The sequence below is a fragment of the Molossus molossus genome, unplaced genomic scaffold (genome assembly GCF_014108415.1).
Source record: "Molossus molossus isolate mMolMol1 unplaced genomic scaffold, mMolMol1.p scaffold_m16_p_19, whole genome shotgun sequence".
Lineage (NCBI taxonomy): Eukaryota > Metazoa > Chordata > Mammalia > Chiroptera > Molossidae > Molossus > Molossus molossus.
In genome coordinates this window covers 30,880,380-30,897,493 of record NW_023425354.1, presented here as the reverse complement: position 1 = coordinate 30,897,493, position 17,114 = coordinate 30,880,380, and the positions used below count along the sequence as shown (strand labels likewise).

Below are 17,114 nucleotides of genomic sequence, written 5' to 3'. Positions count from 1 at the left end.
TGCCAGACATCAGGCAGGCCCCAGAAGGACCTTTGCAGAGTCATGTGGACTTGGGCTCTTATTTGAAGGCTTGAATGATGAACTTTTTCCCCTCCTTCACAGGGAAGACCACTGGGATCCCCATCCACGTGTTTGGTACCGAGACTCACATGACAGCCATTGTGGGCATGGCCTTGGGCCACCGGCCCATCCCCAATCAGCCGCCCACAGCCGCCCACACTGCAAACTTCCTCCTCAATGCCAGTGGGAGCACGTCGGTAGGTGCCGGCCAGCCTCTGCCTTAAAGCCTGCCATGCTCTTTGTCGACCCCCCATACCCACAGCCTGTCCAGGACATGGCGCCCCTCCTCTGTCCATAGCCATTTGAGGACATTGGGAAAATGCAGGGGGAAGTAGTACATGGTTGGTTTCTGGGTCTCTGCTGGTTTTTTTGTTTTGTTTTTTATCTTCACCTGAGGACATTCTTGCATTTATCCTCAACTAGAGCAGGAGGGAGGGAGAAAGGGAGGAAGAGAGGAAGAGAGAGAGAGAAACATCGAGTGGTTGCCACCCACACGACCCTAAACGGAGCCGGGGACAAACCGCAACCAAGGTATGTGCCCCTAGTGGGAACTGAACCCGGGACTCTCTGATCCGCAGGCTGATGCTCTAACTGCTGAACCAAACCGGCCAGGGCAAGACCAGGGGTTTTTAATCAGACCTGAGTTCAAATTCTGCGGAGGGAGGGACCTTGGAAGTTACCATACTTGTTCAGAGCTTCAATTTGCTCACCTGGAGCATGGAGACAATACTAATTCCTGTCCCAGAAGGTTGTTAGAATAGTGATTTTGGAAGCAGCTTGTAAAGAGCTGCTGTACTTCTTGTTTCTTGATTTCCCTGGGGCTTCAAAGACAATGGCCTTTCCCCCAGTTGCTACCTGTGACTCTTATTCCCTCTCTTTGTCTCACCCCAGACTCCAGCCCCCAGCAGGACTGCGTCTTTTTCTGAGTCCAGGGCTGATGAAGTGACTCCTGCAAAGAAGGCCAAGCCCACTGTGCCACAAGGTAACTCCCAGCAGTTTCGGACGCTTCCTGTCCCCTTCCCTTTCTGGCCCTACTGGGCCAGCAGAGGTGATGGAAGGTGTTTGGGCTGTACTGTGGGAGTGGGCATGGTGCATGGGATGGGAGCAGATGTGACGGTGTGCTGAGCCTTCCCAGTGGTCTCTCCTGGTGCTAAGGACCCATGCTGCTCCTGGGTCACCTCACTCCCCACTGTTTTCTCTTCTACCCCTTACTTCCTGTGGGCAAGTGTGAGCTGGGTGGGAGGTTGTAGAGAAGACATGGTTATAAAAATTCCAGGAGGTGGGTAGGCCTCCCAGACTCTCCTGAGGGGAGGGCAGAGCAAGCTCCCATAGAGTGGTAGTTCCCACCTACCCCATCCTGGGACTTCTACAAAGATATTTCTTTCCTGTAACCCACCCTAAGAACTTGCGCTGTCTACCAGCTCATCTGTACTCTGCCTACTTTGTCTCTCCATTCTCTGCTTTATCAACGATGTGATCCCTGGCAGCCAGCCCTTGCAGCCAGTGTTCAGTAACCGGCTTTTGGACTGAGTGGCCTGTGCACCCTCTTCCTGGTAGGGACAGGGCATATCTACGGCATTTTGTGATATTGTGACACTGGCTCCAGGCACTAGAGTAGGAAGCCACTGCCCTGGAGTTCCCAGACTCACAGCACAGAATGACAGGTCCAACCCTTATTGGCCTAATCACTGTGTGCTTTGTAGTGACAAAGGGTTGATGTTAAGAGGCTGGGAGTAGGAACAGGGTTTGGTGTTCAGCACACACCAAGCCTTTTTGTTCCTCCTGCCCCTCTCTGCCCGCTTTGGTCTTTTGCTCTTTCTTGCTTTCGCTCTGCTGATTGGTGCTATTTTCTCTTGCTGGCTTTACTCCCGTCTATTGTGGAATAGGCGAGAGACGGTGAAAGCATCAGCCCTGCCAGGCTTGTCCATGGGACCCTTCCCTGCACCCACCCTCTCCCTCCAAAGCCTCCAGCCATCAACAGGTCACTCAGTTTCCTTGGTCATTTTCTTTGACAGATTCAGTCCCAAGTCCAAGATCCCTGCAAGGTAGGATACCCCTGCCCTGCCCAAATCTGCGTGTGGCTTGTTAGTGGGTTTCAGTCTTACCGTTTGCTTTGTTTCCCCCTCCCCATTGGGTTGCAGTGTTGTCTGGAATATTCTGTCCCTTCCTGAGTGTGGCCTGCCCCCCAAGTCCTAGTCTTCGCTCTCCCTCCCTTCTCACTCCTGCTTAGTTCAAGCCCCACTCAGTGCTCTCTTGGTCACGTGACTGTCTCTGGCTCCAGACTTGGGGTTGAGGGGGTCAAGAGCCAGTTCCACAGCCTTGGAGAGTGGAGTAGTGCTAAGGAGAAAGGGTCCTCCTGGGAAAGAGGGAGCCATCAAAACTGAAGGGGAAGTGGCAGAGCACAGTGGGTGAGGAGGGGAGCCGTGGACCACCCTGATTCTCACCAACATCTCATGACGGCTTCACTTTTTGGTACGTGCCCCTAGTGGGAATCGAACCCAGGACTCTGGTCTGCAGGCCAACACTCCAAATGCTGAGCCAAACTGGCCAGGGCAATGGCTTCATTTGTTGTTACTTTCCCCGCCTAGGCCTCACCGATGCCGACTTTATCCCAGAGCTCCAGTACCAGGGACAGGTTCAGATTTCTCTGGGGTTTGGGTGGACGACGGGAGAGATAGAAACCCAGGAAGGTGTGCAGTAGAAGGGGTCTGGGCTCTGTCTGGTGTCTGAGGTCACTGTTTAGGACAGATGTTTTCTGTGTGCTCACGCAAAGAGGACACCTGTTCACGTGTTCAAACCATCAGGGCTGTGTTTAACTTCTTGACATTCACAGCCTGGGAGATTTTACCTGGGGAAGGGGAGTCTTCTGATGATATTTGACTCTTTTCTTGCACAGGGGAGGGGAAGGAATAACTAGGCAGGGTTGCTTATATTCCTCTAGGAAGGTCAGGAACGCAGTGCCTAGACCATCTGGCGGGATCCACTGTTTCAAGGCAGGCTCTGAGACTTGAGCCAAGTGCAGAGAGAACAAGGGCCACTCTACTTCTGAGAGCTCTTCTACCCTAGGGGAAGATTTTACGTTTACTGTCAGTGCCCGAGCTATACTGAAAAGTGGGAGGAGAAGGACAGATTGTATCAGGGTGGGCCTTCCCCTGGCGGGGGTCTAGAGGAGGTGTCTAGTGGAAGGCTCTTAGCCCTGCAGCAGGGTTTCTCTCTGGGGCCTCCTGGCTGCTGGTGGGCTGAGGATTGTTGCCTCCATCAGCTTTGCCTCCTCTGTACTCAAGGAAGTGAGTACTCTGGTTCTGCCCCTTTCACGCTGAGTTTGTAGAGATCCCAGGCTTCGTCCTGATTTCTGTAGCCTCTCGGATGGACAGATGTGTGTGTGTGCACATGCTGACCCGGGTGGGCTCCCTCGAGCACAGAGAGTGGCAGGGCTTGTATTCCTCCTCCTTGCTTGCACAATTGAGCTGGAATCCTGGCTCTGGTGCTCGATGACCTAGGACCTGAGTCATTTGGCATCTCTGGGCTTCAGTTTCCTAGGGTTGGGAAGTGAGGGATTAGGTGGCTTCCCTTGTTCTGTGATCTCATGTCTAGATGGGGCTCAGATGGGCCGTGACAGTAAATCCCGGGTGTTTACGTCAGGAGCCTGTGTCATGAGAAGCTTACGGCTGTGATGGAAGAGGCGGGCCTATAGGGATGACAGTCCGATGTGCCTTGGGAAAGTGAGCTCTTACATTCATTTAATCAGACCTTGAACTTGAATAGCCAAGTCTGCGTTAGTACAGGAGGTTAATTAATACCAGATGCCCCTGAGCTTGATGCAGTTTCCCCAGGAGCTGAGAACCTCCCCTGAGGGCTACTTTCTTAGGACTTTCAGGGAAGGGAGGATGAGGTCACCTGCCTGCAGGGTGCTGAATGAAGAGGCCTTTCCCTTCAAGGCTGAGGAGTCCACTTTTACCAGATATTTTGCTCCTCATCCCTTTCCTGCAGCCGGAGAGTCCGTCCAAGAGCATTGTTCTAAGCAGGGAAGAGCCACCTAGTCGAGGGAGGAGAATGAGTGTGCTGCTCCCGGCTTTCCCGTGCCAGAGCTCGGGCGCCACGTCAGTGCGAGATAAGGCTGAGCACACCTCTTCATTGGCCCTGCACTGACCTAGAATACTGAGGATTCAGATCCTGACCTGAGGTGGTTTATGTCCAGATTTTGAGGTGATACGGATTAAGGATTGTTGGAGAGTTGTGTAACATCCTGTGGTCACCAAAATTTTCCAGTGACTTTAAAAATAATTTGTGAAATGCCCATTTGCGTATAACCAGGAGGCTGATTCCATACATGCTTTGCTGTTAAATCGAACAGGCCCCGTAGGAATTCTGTTGGGCCCATTCTTTGCATTGGGAGTCCTTTCTCCCTTCATTGCTGAGCTGTTTACTAGCCAGGCAGATCTTCTAAGCTCTTTTTACCTCTTTCCAGAAGAAGTTGAAGCAGCTCTTCCTCATGTTCTCAGAATTCCATCCTCTTAATTTTCCTTTGTGGTGTTGATTCGCCACCCTCCCTGGACTTAGGGTGTGGAGGGGTCTGGCAGGTAGCCCCTGCAGATCTCACCGGGGTGTGTGTACTGGGTGCACTCGCTGTGTCTTTGCCCACCAGGAAAGAGCGCCACCCTCTTCAGCCGCCATACCAAGGCCATTGTGTGGGGCATGCAGACCAGGGCTGTGCAAGGCATGCTGGACTTCGATTACGTCTGCTCCCGAGACGAGCCCTCGGTGGCTGCCATGGTCTACCCTTTCACGTAAGTCACACCATGGCAGGGAGGCTGCAGATGGCTGCCAAGTGCAATTTCCTTTTCTAATCTCCCTCACTAAGACTGAGCTGGGGAAGCAGCTAGATTATCTCCTTTGATGGGAAGCGACTGCCCATCCCAGACTAGAGAGAACCATATTCCTGGATGGTCTTTTCCAGTAGATGGAAACCCTTTGAGGGCAGAACCCTGCCTTTCCACCTTCTAGATGAAGCTCCTCCCCTTGACTTCTCCTTCCCCAACCCTGACAGGTTGTCCTGATCCCTCTTCCACCTTTCTCACAGTGGGGACCACAAGCAGAAGTTTTACTGGGGTCACAAGGAGATCCTGATCCCTGTCTTCAAGAACATGGCTGATGCCATGAAGAAACACCCAGAGGTAGACGTGCTGATCAACTTCGCCTCTCTTCGCTCTGCCTATGACAGTAGCATTGAGACCATGAGTTATGCACAGGTAGGTCTCGGGCCCTGGGGGGAGGGGCGGGTGAATGGCTCTGTCTTCCCCACCTGGGACAAAGGGCTTGGACTTGGGACCGGCCAAGCTTAGAAGATCTGCCTGGGTGAAAGTGGTTGGAGACACTTGGTCTTCAGGAGAAAAGGTAGTGACCAACGGCTGGCAGGCTGCTCACAGGGGCCAACACAGAGTTAGTTCAAGGTTGGCTGCCCCAACCATATCCTCTCTGTGCTCTCTAAGTCTGCCTTTAAAAACAGAATCAAAAGTACTTCCTTTCCTATAAAGTCGTTACATAGTAGAGAAAAAAATGTAAATACTGATAAATAAAATGAATAAGTATTTCAAGTACCATTTCCCAGAAACACAGCTGCTTTGTTTGAGTACACCCTTATCCACACCTTTTCCTGGACTTGATCAAATGGAATATTTTACAGAACTATTTTATAAACCATTTTCTTCAGTTACTCTTTCCACAGCAATAAATATTGATTAGTACCAGCAGTTTTGCTTTGTCAAGTCTGGTGATGAGCATCTTGGAGTAACATTTGCATATATTCTTAGTTATTTTCCCAGAGTAAATGTCTAAGAGTCAAACTGCTGCAGCATAATGAGCAGATTTTTTTTTTTTTTTTTAATTCTCACCTGAGGACATTTTTCCATATTTTGTTCAGATAGAGTGGGAGGGAGAGAGAGAGAGAAACATCGACATGAAAGGAACACATCGAGTGGTTGCCACCCGCATGACCCAACCAGGGCCAGGGACAAACTGCAACCAAGGTACGTGCCCTTAGCAGGAACTGAACCCGGGTCTCTCTGGACCGCAGGCCGATGCGCTAACCGCTGAGCCAAACTTACCAGGGCATAATGAGCAGATTTTAACATTTTTGGTTCATCCTACCCAGGTGCCCTCCGGAAAAGTTGTACTGATGTAAACTCCCATCGGGAATTTGAGAATGCCCGTTTCTTTGTACCCTTGCCAACACTGAATGTTTGGATTTTAAAAACATATACATTTGCCTGGCCGGTGTGGCTCAGTGGTTGAGCATCGACCCATGCACCAAGAGGTCGCTGGTTCGATTCCCGGTCAGGGCACATGCCCAGGTTGTGGGCCTGATTCCCAGTGCGGGGCATGCAGGAGGTGGCTATTCGACGTTCTCTCTTATCTCTGTTTCTTTCTCTCCTCCCTTCCTCTCTCTCTAAATATCAGTAAAGAAAAAAAATTAAAAACATATATATTTGACAAATTGATAGGCATTCTAATTTAATTTACAAACTTTTGATTATTAAGATGAGCTTTTAAAAACATTTATTGGACCTGGCTGGTGTGGCTCAGTGGTTGAGCATTGACCAATGCACCCAGAGGTCACCGGTTTGATTCCCGGTCAGGGCACATGCCCAGGTTGTGGGCCTGATCCCCAGTGGGGGACATGCAGGAGGTGGCCAATTGATGTTCTCTCTTGTCAGTGTTTCTGTCTCTCTCTCCCTCTCCCTTTCTCTCTAAAAATCAATAAAGAAAAAAAAATTAAAAAATAAAATAAAAACATTTATTGGCCATTTTTAGTCTATAACTTGGCTTCCCCCCTTTTTATTATTTTTTTCTATTGAGGTGTTTGTCTTTTTTGTTACTGATTTGTAATGCCCCTTGATAGAATAAGATGTTGATTTATCTGTTCAGAATTATTGTCTGTGTATGACTGGAAAAGATAAACTTGTTTGGATATCTAGATAAAGCAAAAACTAAAGCACACTTGTTAAAAATGAGCTGGGTTTTTAAATCTAGATCAGAGTTTGGCAGACTGCTGCTTAAGGGCCAAATCCAGCCTGCCACCAGTTTTTGTAAATAAAGTTTTATTGGAACATAGCTAAGCTCATTCATTTATATGTTATCCACGGCTGTTTTCATGCTACAAAGGCAAAGTTTAGTTACCACAAAGACCACATGATCAACAAAGCCTAAAGTACGATTTGGCCCTTTATAGAACAGTGTTCCAGCCCTCTGGCTTTCTCCCCCAGCCCACTTTCTGGTCCAAGTGTGGAAGCAGCTCGTTTCTGTCACGTACTGGCCCTTTCCTGTGGGGACATAGAGCCAGAGACTCAGAGGACAGCGGAGAAAGCCATAGATAGCTGCTTTACGAACAGGTGGGGAACAGGTGTCTGAGTCTTGCGAATTTTTGGGTGGGAGAGAATATTGCAGCTTTGAGTGTAGCATGTTTTTAGAAACATTTGCTCCTGCTTGGTGACTGAATCACTGTCGTGTTAACCAATGGAGATTAACCATTTGGGTGTCCATGCCTCTCTTTTTGGGAGAGGGTTGGTGTGATCAGGATAGGAACAGAGACCTGTGGGAAGAAGTGGTGTGTGTTGATATTACTTTGCCTTAGATCTGGAAGGGGACAGGGGAAGTGAGTTCTTGAATGGTTGCTGCCTCCCTGTCCTATCTGAGGTGAGAAGTTAATGGGGAGGGACCGTTCTCATCCTCTAGATCCGGACCATTGCCATCATAGCTGAAGGTATCCCTGAGGCCCTCACAAGGAAACTGATCAAGAAGGCGGACCAGAATGGGGTGACCATCATTGGACCTGCCACTGTGAGTGTCCCCTCCAGAAAGCCTTTTAAATTCAAGACTATCTTAGGAAGTCGTCCTGGACCCTCAGGAAACTCATTTGTTGACTCTTCTGTCTCCCTCCTAAGATGAAAGGATTTAGGGAGCACCTCTTGAAAGTCCGTCTGTCCATTTCCAGTTAATTTTTTTAAAGGGCTCTCTCTGCAGTCCATATTGCCATTAGTTTCAAGGGACTAATGAGAAGATCCTTGTTTTCACTCTCATACAACTATCACATAGTCCTTTTAAATCTACCTGGAGGCTTTATTTTTGACCTAAAATCTTCATGTAAGGAGAAATTGCTCTGTGACTATTTTGTTGGTGTTTTGACTTAGTTGTTACATTACAATTTATTTGAAGCTAAGACAAAGAGACCTTTCATATCAGAGGCAGCAGGTGATTTTGAGCAGAGGTACACGCCTGTATTATACTCCTTTACTGGGCATTACTGCTCTTGTAGAGCAAAGGAGGTACCTTAACTCTGAGTATACTTATCAGTAGTAATAAACCGTGGTTTACAAATAAGGCTCTCTTTTTCCTCCGTAATGTCTCTTGAGGGAGAGAAGAGATTTTTCTTAAGCAGAAAACCCAATGTAGAGGTGTTGGCTCTCTTGGCCATTTCCTCCCCAGCCTGGCTAGGGTGGGATAGGCCTGTAATACTGGGCCTGGTGATTCCTCTGTATTGTGGTCAATCAGGAGCTCACCTTTCCTTCCTAACTGCTGTTTCTGCCCCTGCAGGTTGGAGGCATCAAGCCCGGGTGCTTTAAGATCGGGAATACCGGTGGGATGCTAGACAACATCCTGGCCTCCAAGCTGTACCGCCCTGGCAGTGTGGCTTATGTCTCGCGTTCTGGAGGCATGTCCAATGAGCTCAACAATATCATCTCTCGGACTACAGATGGCGTCTATGAGGGCGTGGCCATTGGTGGGGACAGGTGATCAGCGGGGGGGTCAAGCCCATACAGCTTGATACTGTGGAATTCTTGGCACATAGCAATGTTCCTTTTTTTTTTTTTTTGGTCTTGTTTGTTTTTTGGTCCTATTACAGTTGACGTTCAATATTATCTTAGTTTCAGGTAGGAATGTTATCTTAAGTCCATAAAATGGGGTATCTTTATTCTTGTTTTAGGACCAACATGTACATAAAAATCAGAAAATGCAGGGAAAGATGTTTTAAAAGGGATTTAGGCCTACGGGGCAGTTCTGTTTATTATCTGAGGTGGCCATAGCAGGGCGGCAGAGTGCTGTGGTTAGCAGGACTTATTCTGAAGTCAGATCAGAAGGGTTCAAATCCCAACATCCCTGTTTCCCAGAGGGGCATTTTGACCTTCGTCATTCTTACATATCAATGGGTAAAGTAATAGTGCCTACCTTAACGAGTTGGTGGGAGGATTAAATGAGGTCATATGTTATAAAGTAGCTAACGTAGGGGCTGGCACTTAGTAAGTGCTCAGTAAGTGTTCATTATAACTAATAGTAGTGAAAGGGAAAACTCTATTCTTTTATTCTCTGCTACTACCACACACACATTTCTGGCCATCAACCCAGAAGCTCGAGTTCCCATATTGAGGGATTTCTGGGGTGACTTCATCACGTAGGTATGATTGATTATTAATTCAGTCTCCAGCCCCGCTCCCCTCTCTGGAGGATGGGGAGTGGGGCTGAAAGTTCCAAGCTTCTCATCATGGCCTGGTCTTTCTGGTGACTAGCCCCATCTAGGAGCTCTGCAGGAGCCCTTGCCTTGTTAGAACAGAAGATACTTCTATTACCCTGGAAATTTCCAGGGATTTAGGAGCTTCTGTCACCCCCATTTCTCAGGAAATTAAAAGGTTTTAGGAGCCCAGTGTCAGGAACTGGGGTCGTAGACCAAACACGAGAACAAAAGATGCTCCTGTCATTCAGGAGAGCACAGGGTTGTAGGAGCTTTGTGTCGGGAACTCGGGGCAGAGAACTATGTATTCTTATTTCACGAACAGAGCCATTGTTTTGGTTTGTGGGAACAATAATCAGGAGTACTTAATGCCCTCATAAACATTAGCTATTGCTGATTATCATGTGATTACTACTGCTATTACTACTGCTACTGGTTGGCTGGGAACCGACCTATTGGGAGACCGACCTTGTCAGTCTCCCCAGCTCTCCCACGTCAATTTGAACACCTGGGTGAGGAAAGGCTTCTGTCCAGTTCGTCAGGAGTATGGTGAAACATTACTCTCAGGGTTGCAGTCGCCTGGCTGTAAAGTGGCTTTTCTCTGTGGCCTCCTCACAGGCTGCTTAGTGTTCTGAGAACTCGGCCCGGGGCTTCCCCCAGAGGGAGCAGGTCAAGAGAGAGTGCCAGAAAAAGTTATCCTTTTTCTAACCCAGCCTTGGGAGGTAATATCATAGTCACTTTTGCCACATTTTGTTCATTAGAAGCTAGTCATTAAATCCAAACCCTATTCAAGAGGAGAGACATGAGATTCCACTTTTTGAAAAGAATTTGTGGGCCTATTTTAAAACCACCACACACGTGCTCTCCGAGTGAGCCTCTCTGGGCTGATTAACTCCTCTTTCTTCCCTTCTCTTCCCTTGTGCTCCATTTACTCCCTCCCCCAACCAACTCCCATCGCCCAACCACTCCCTGTGATTCCTGAGGCATCGCCGGGCCCTCTGTGGGCATCCACATCCATGAAAAAACCCCAAAATATTCTTAGTACAAGTGTGCTTCTCACGCCTGCACACCTGAACACACACCTCCCCAAGCCGCCTCCTGATCCCGTATGCCCTCCCCGCTTTCACCAGGTACCCCGGATCCACGTTTATGGATCATGTGTTACGTTACCAGGACACCCCAGGAGTCAAAATGATCGTAGTTCTTGGAGAGGTGAGTTAAAGGAAAATCTTTTTATTTTTTCTGTTAAAGTTATATATGATATCAGTTTTTTAAAAAAATTCATACACTTTTGTTATATATAACTTAAGGTGACAGTCCCTGGTAATCTCACCTCTTAGACTTTGGGACCTAGAGGTTGTTACTTTTATCACTACTCTGATTCTCCTGGAAAAGGAGTTCTTGCCTCTTGGTGGCACAAGATGTTTTAGTGCAAGTAAAGAAGCTTTTCACTGTTGGCGGGGGTCTCTACCTGGTGGGCAGGGGATAGCTGGAGTAAAAGCTACGATGTTTTAAGTTTGGGAGAGCCCTATAACCCCATCCCATTCCCTGGTTGTGCCTCCAATAGGTCTGGCCCTAAATCATCTTACCTTAGGTTAGGAAGGAGGGAGCAGCCCCAGGGACTTGCCTAGGATAACTGCTGCCCCTTTACAGTTCTTCCTTGCCACTCTCAATCTTCCAGGCTGTTTGTACCAAGCCTCTGTCCCCTCATTTTCTAGCCAAGTGGAGGCTGACTCCTGCCTGATTTGGGACAGATGTTCCTTCTGCAGAGTTGCTCTTGGAGCAAGTCATGTGGGTGCCTCCAACTCAAGGGCTTTTTCTTGTTCCTGTTCCTTGGCAGATAGGGGGCACTGAAGAGTATAAAATCTGCCGAGGCATCAAGGAGGGCCGCATCACCAAGCCCGTGGTCTGCTGGTGCATCGGAACCTGTGCCACCATGTTCTCCTCTGAGGTATAGCCAACATACATCACTCCTGGGTGGGGAGGCAGGAAGTCAACAGATGGGGCATTTGAGGGGAACTGTCTGGTCATCTGATAAGCAGCTAGTGCTTTCGATATACACTCACTACTTGCTTGGTTACCACAAGGTCTAGCTGGGGGCCCTGGCTCTCTTGGAGCTTAAATCCATTTTGGGAGAGATAAACTCATCAGCAGATTAAGGCAAGAACAAGTGTGAGTCCCTACTTGGAGTGGGAGCAACTACTCTGGAGGAATTGAGAAGGCTTCATTGAGAAGTTGGCTGAGCAGAAATGGGAAACAGGACACATTCCTGGTGCAGAGTTGGGAAGGGACACCATGAGAAGTTCTTTGTGGGGAGGTAATAGAAGGAAAGGTTTGTTCAGCATGTGTGACATGATGTAATGGATGTGAACATGTCTGGTGGCATATATAACAGCAGGCTCTGAGTGGGAGGCCTTGGCCTTGTGTTGTGTATGTAAGATAAACCTGGCCTTCAAGGCTTCCTGCAACAGTGATAATCCCTTTGGTGAAACCCTCAGCTCTTTCTACCAGGGAGCCTGAATCACACTTTTTTTTTTTTTTATCCTCACCCGAGGGCATTTTTGCATTTTGTGTTCAGACAGAGCGGGAGAGAGAGAGAGGAAGAGAGAGAGAGAGAAACATCGATGTGAAAGGACACATCGAGTGGTTGCCACCCGCACGACCAACCAGGGCTGGGGACAAACTGCAACCGAGGTACATGCCCTTAGCGGGAACCGAACCCGGGTCTCTCTGTACCGCAGGCCGACGCTCTAACCGCTGAGCTAAACCGGCCAGGGCACACTTTTTTTTTTAATTCTCACCTGAGAACATTTTTTTTCGTTTTTTGTTCAGATAGAGTGGGAGGGAGAGAGAGAAAAGAGAAACATTCATGTGAAAGGGACACATCGAGTGGTCGCCACCCTCACGACCCAACCAGGGCCGGGGACAAACTGCAACCGAGCTACATGTTCTTAGCGGGAACCGAACCTGGGTCTCTCTGGACCGCAGGCTGACATTCTAACCACTGAGCAAAACCAGCCAGGGCGAGTCACACACTTTTTCTCTCTAGAATGCTTGCCTTTCCCCTTTGGATTCCTGCTCACCTCAAAGCGGCAATATTTGTTCAGCTGTAAAATGTACTTCTCCTTTGAACCAGCAGTTCCATTTCTGCAAATTTCCCTTATGGGTATGCGTGCAAAAATATTTCAGATTATGTGTGCAAGGATTCATTGCAATGTTGTAATGGCGGAAAATGGAAACAACCTAAACACTGGTCAGGAGGGCACTGGGTCATCATGGCACAATCATATAATGGAAAGCTGGGCAGGCTGGAGAATGAGGTGGATTTTGGTATGTCAATATAGAAAAAGTTTAAGATTTGTTAAATCATAAAAGAGAATGAGTGCAGTAATTTATAATATCCATTTTGTGTGAACATTAACTATACACTGTGTGTGTGTGTGTGTGTGTGTATTTTTTTCAAGTAGACCAAACGGGAGTGGCTGGGTAATGAAATCCAGCCCATCCTTCACGGGTGAGCTCTACTTTCACAGGCTTTAGAATCAGATGTTGATGGACCTTGTGGCATGGGAAAGACATTTAGCCTCTCTGTGCCTCCATTTGTGGGGTGTAAAATAGGATTGTTGTGTGGCTTAAATAAGAAAGTAATTAATTGTAAAGGTCTAGCACGTACAAGTCTTAGTAACTATTCCTTCCCATTCTTCTTCACTTATTCCAGGAAGCTGTTTCTGACTTTCTTTCTTCTTGACCACTTTTGCCTCCACACCCCAACAGCCAAATATAATCCCTCCCTCCTCCTCCATTGTTTCTTTCAGTCAGCTTTGCATTACTGCTGCCCTCCACCTCCCCACTCCACTCTGCTGAGGATACCTCCTAGAGGGCAAGCACTTGGCTCTTCTGTTTCTGGCCGGGCACTCATCATCACCCCATGCGTAGGGCATGCCCTCAAGAGGTGTTTTGTTTTGTTTTCTTAATCCTCACCCGAGGACATTTTTTGTTCGGATAGAGTGGGAGGGAGAGAAACATTGACGTGAAAGGGACACATTGAGTGGCTGCCTCCCACAAGATCCAACCAGGGCCTGAGACAGACTGCAACTGAGGTACATGCCCTTAGCGGGAAGCGAACCCGGGTCTCTCTGGACTGCAGGCCGATGCTCTAACCGCTGAGCCAAACTGGCCAGGGCTTGGTTTTGTTTTTTAATGAAAAAAATTTTTTTTCCAATCCTCACCCAAGGATATTTTTCCATTTACCTTCAGACAGAGTGGGAAGGAGAGAAAGAGAGAGGGAAACATCGATGTGAGAGGGACACATGGACTGGTTGCCTCCCGCATGACCCCAGCCAGGGCTGGCGACTGATCCACAACTGAGGTACGTGCCCTTGACTGGAATTGAACTCAGGACTCTTTGGTCTGCGGGCTGATGCTCTAACTGCTAAGCCAAACCCGCCAGGGCTTTAATTAATTTTTTAAACTTCATATAAAATAGTACAGTGACCGCCTAGCTGATGTTTGAATTCACATGACCTTGCAGAACTTTCCACCCTATAGAGGAGATTAGATAATTCTCTGCCTGTTGGCACACTGAGACAGCTCCTCGGGGAAAACCGAATGTAGAACTGAGGAATGGGAGCAGAGATGAGTATTGGTATGGTGGCATTTTCCAGAAGTATATTCCACAAAACACTGGTCTTGTACTGGTGGTCCAAATACAAACCAAGTAAATAGAAAAGAAAAGAGCTTTTATAAATGATGAACATGCAATATAACCTATCTCCCTTTTAACATTTTTAGTTTTAAGAAATCTTTGAGTTTGCCCTGGCTGGTTTGGCTTAGCGGTTAGAGCGTCGGCCTGTGATCCAGAGAGTCCCGGGTTCGGTTCCTGCTGAGGGCACGTACCTCGGTTGCAGTTTGTCCCCGGCCCTGGTTGGTCGTGTGGGTGGCAACCACTCGATGTGTCCCTTTCACATCGATGTTTCTGTCTCTCTGTTCCTCTCTCCCACTCCCACTCTATCTGAACAAAAAAAAAAAAAAAGAAATCTTTGAGTTTGCCCTGGCTGGTTTGGCTTAGCCATTAGAGTGTCAGCCCGCAGTCCAGAGAGACCCGGGTTCGGTTCCTGCTAAGGGCATGTACCATGGTTGCAGTTTGTCCCCAGCCCGACTGGGGTTGTGTGGGTGACAGCCAGTCAGTGTGTCTCTTTCACATCGATGTTTCTCTCTCTCTCATCCTCCCTCTCTCTATCTGAAGATGAATGCAAAAATGTCCTTGGGTGAGAATTAAAAAACAAAAAAGAAATCTGAGTTAAAGAAACTTGTTTAAATTCCTTGAGCCCAGCATTTTCTGAGTTTATTTGAACTCTGAATCTCTTCTTCCCACCTCATTCACCCATGCAGATTAAGCCCTACAAAGAATCTATTGGGAACCCGTGTTTAAAGGCATGTGTTGCTAACCAGGGCAGCAGCTGCTAACCTTTTCAACTTAAGGCACCTTTTATTATATTGAGTGGTTAAGAGCACAGTCAGAGGCCAAATTGCCTGGGTTCAAATGCTTCCACATATCCCCTGTGTGACCTTGGGCAAGTTACTTTACCCTCCACACTTCCCTTTCCCTTTTATAGGAAACAGGCATAGCTACTGAAAGATTAAATGAGTAAAGCTTTTAGAGAAGTGCCTAGATATAGTAAATACTATTTAAACAGGTTGGGTGTGCTTATGATTATCCACCACCGCCACTCCCTAAGTCAGGGCTTTGCACCAGAGGTTTCACAGGTTAGTTCGTTTTCCCATCACTTCATCAAAGACCTTGGTTTTCTCTTTCCTCTCGCTCACTTCCCATAGTCAGTCAACTCCATGTTCCTTTGGATTTCTATTCTACCTTAGTGCGTGCTCAGGTGGAAGGCAGCAATTGCTCCTTGGCTTCAGGTTATTGTTGCTATGTGGGAATACAGGCCTAGGGTGCAAAATCTGACTTTCAAAGAAGCTGGGAATTTGTATTTTTACATAAAATCTGTTTTTTAATATTGGTACCTGTTTTACAAAAAGTGTGTGCAGGACAGATTATGTCTGTGAGCTCACTTCAGCCTCAGGTTGCCAGTTTGTAACTTCATGTCTCACCACTAACCCCTATCCCTCCCCCAACCACTGCCCCAGGGGAAGCCAAATGAAGGGTTTGGGGAGCTGGGCTGCCCGGCTTTGTAGCCTAGCTCCAATGCACACCAGCTGTGTGACCTTGAACGTGAGCTCCGGGACGTCTTGGTGCTCCAGCGTCCTCATCTATAAAATGAGTCCTCCCTCATACCTGTTCGGTGAGCCTGCCTGGGGCTGGGGCTGGAGGACATGATTTATGAAGAGTGTTTAGCAGGATCTGGACTATAATGAGTGCTGACATTTCCCAGGAGCCTTTGTTCCCTCTCAGGGGCTAACAAGCTCAGTCACACCTCTGTCCTCTGCCTTCCAGGTACAATTTGGCCACGCTGGAGCTTGTGCCAACCAGGCTTCTGAAACTGCAGTAGCCAAGAACCAGGCTTTGAAGGAGGCAGGAGTGTTTGTGCCCTGGAGCTTCGATGAACTTGGAGAAATCATCCAGTAAGTGAACTTTGGGTGGATTGTCAGCGCCTCCTCCCTTTCCAAATCACTCCTGAGGTCAGCAGCCTCTCTAACATGGAGGTGTCTGGTGTTCCTGGTCCATCGCAGCCGCTGTGTGGATAGTCCAAAACCTTTTTCTCTTTGGCTTTTGTTTTATTTTGTTTGTAGAAACAGCAGTTACAGGCCATTCAGGTTGGTATTAAACAAAGCATGTTCAGTTTCTTAACCTTCCTACTTGGCTGGCCATAAATGAGAGATGATCATAGAAACATTTAGAAAGTGTTACCCTAATTGATGGATAAAGAGTTATTGATATTCTATTCTCTCTTCCCATTCTTCCTCTTTGCCCTTACCTGGCCTCCATATTCAGTTTTCTATAAAGCCCCATTCAGAGGTGGTAGGGGAGTCTTGGCCAGAATCTGTTTTCATTTAGTTCTTGGGAATCTAACTAGTAAGAGTAGGTCACTGACAAGAAGGGGATACAGAGAGGAAAACCTAAAGTGTTTGGCTTAGATGGAACAGTATTCTTGGGATGGCTCAGAAGAGCCCAGAAGAAGAAAATCCACATGGGTATTTCTCTTCTCCTGCCCTTTCCCTATCTCCCAGGTCTGTGTACGATGATCTCGTCAACAAAGGTGTCATTGTACCTGCTCAGGAGGTGCCTCCCCCGACAGTGCCGATGGACTACTCGTGGGCCAGGGTAGGTGCCGTGTATGTCCCTAATGGTGTGGGCAAGGGAGATTTGGGGGCCAAGGTGCTGGAGTGTGAGGTGAGGTGCCTTGAATCCTTAGAAACCAGACCTGCCCTAGTAGTTAGAGCAGCCTTGTGATCTCTGCTGTGTGCTCCAAACCACACCCCCCAGGGGAGGCTTCCCAAGAGCTCAGGAGAAAATAGGTTGGACTCTTGGATTCTATCTCCCTCTGTGTGCTGGAGCTTGTGAGGTGGCCCATTCTGACCAATGGATAAAACA

General features: G+C 48.0%; 1 protein-coding gene across 4 annotated transcripts in view; it reads left to right on the top strand.

Moving 5' to 3' along the window:
• The window catches only part of ACLY (ATP citrate lyase), a 45,777-nt gene that overhangs the window by 19,031 nt on the left and 9,632 nt on the right, over positions 1-17,114 (top strand). For 2 of the 4 annotated variants that reach the window (XM_036268020.1, XM_036268018.1), the window contains 11 exons: positions 103-257; positions 952-1,042; positions 2,076-2,105; positions 4,706-4,847; positions 5,141-5,309; positions 7,792-7,896; positions 8,650-8,846; positions 10,693-10,774; positions 11,403-11,513; positions 16,017-16,144; positions 16,751-16,844. In XM_036268020.1, coding sequence (XP_036123913.1) covers positions 103-257; positions 952-1,042; positions 2,076-2,105; positions 4,706-4,847; positions 5,141-5,309; positions 7,792-7,896; positions 8,650-8,846; positions 10,693-10,774; positions 11,403-11,513; positions 16,017-16,144; positions 16,751-16,844 — 1,304 coding nt within the window. The remainder of the gene's footprint in view (positions 1-102; positions 258-951; positions 1,043-2,075; positions 2,106-4,705; positions 4,848-5,140; positions 5,310-7,791; positions 7,897-8,649; positions 8,847-10,692; positions 10,775-11,402; positions 11,514-16,016; positions 16,145-16,750; positions 16,845-17,114) is intronic. The other 2 variants (XM_036268022.1, XM_036268019.1) reach the window with 1 other exon arrangement.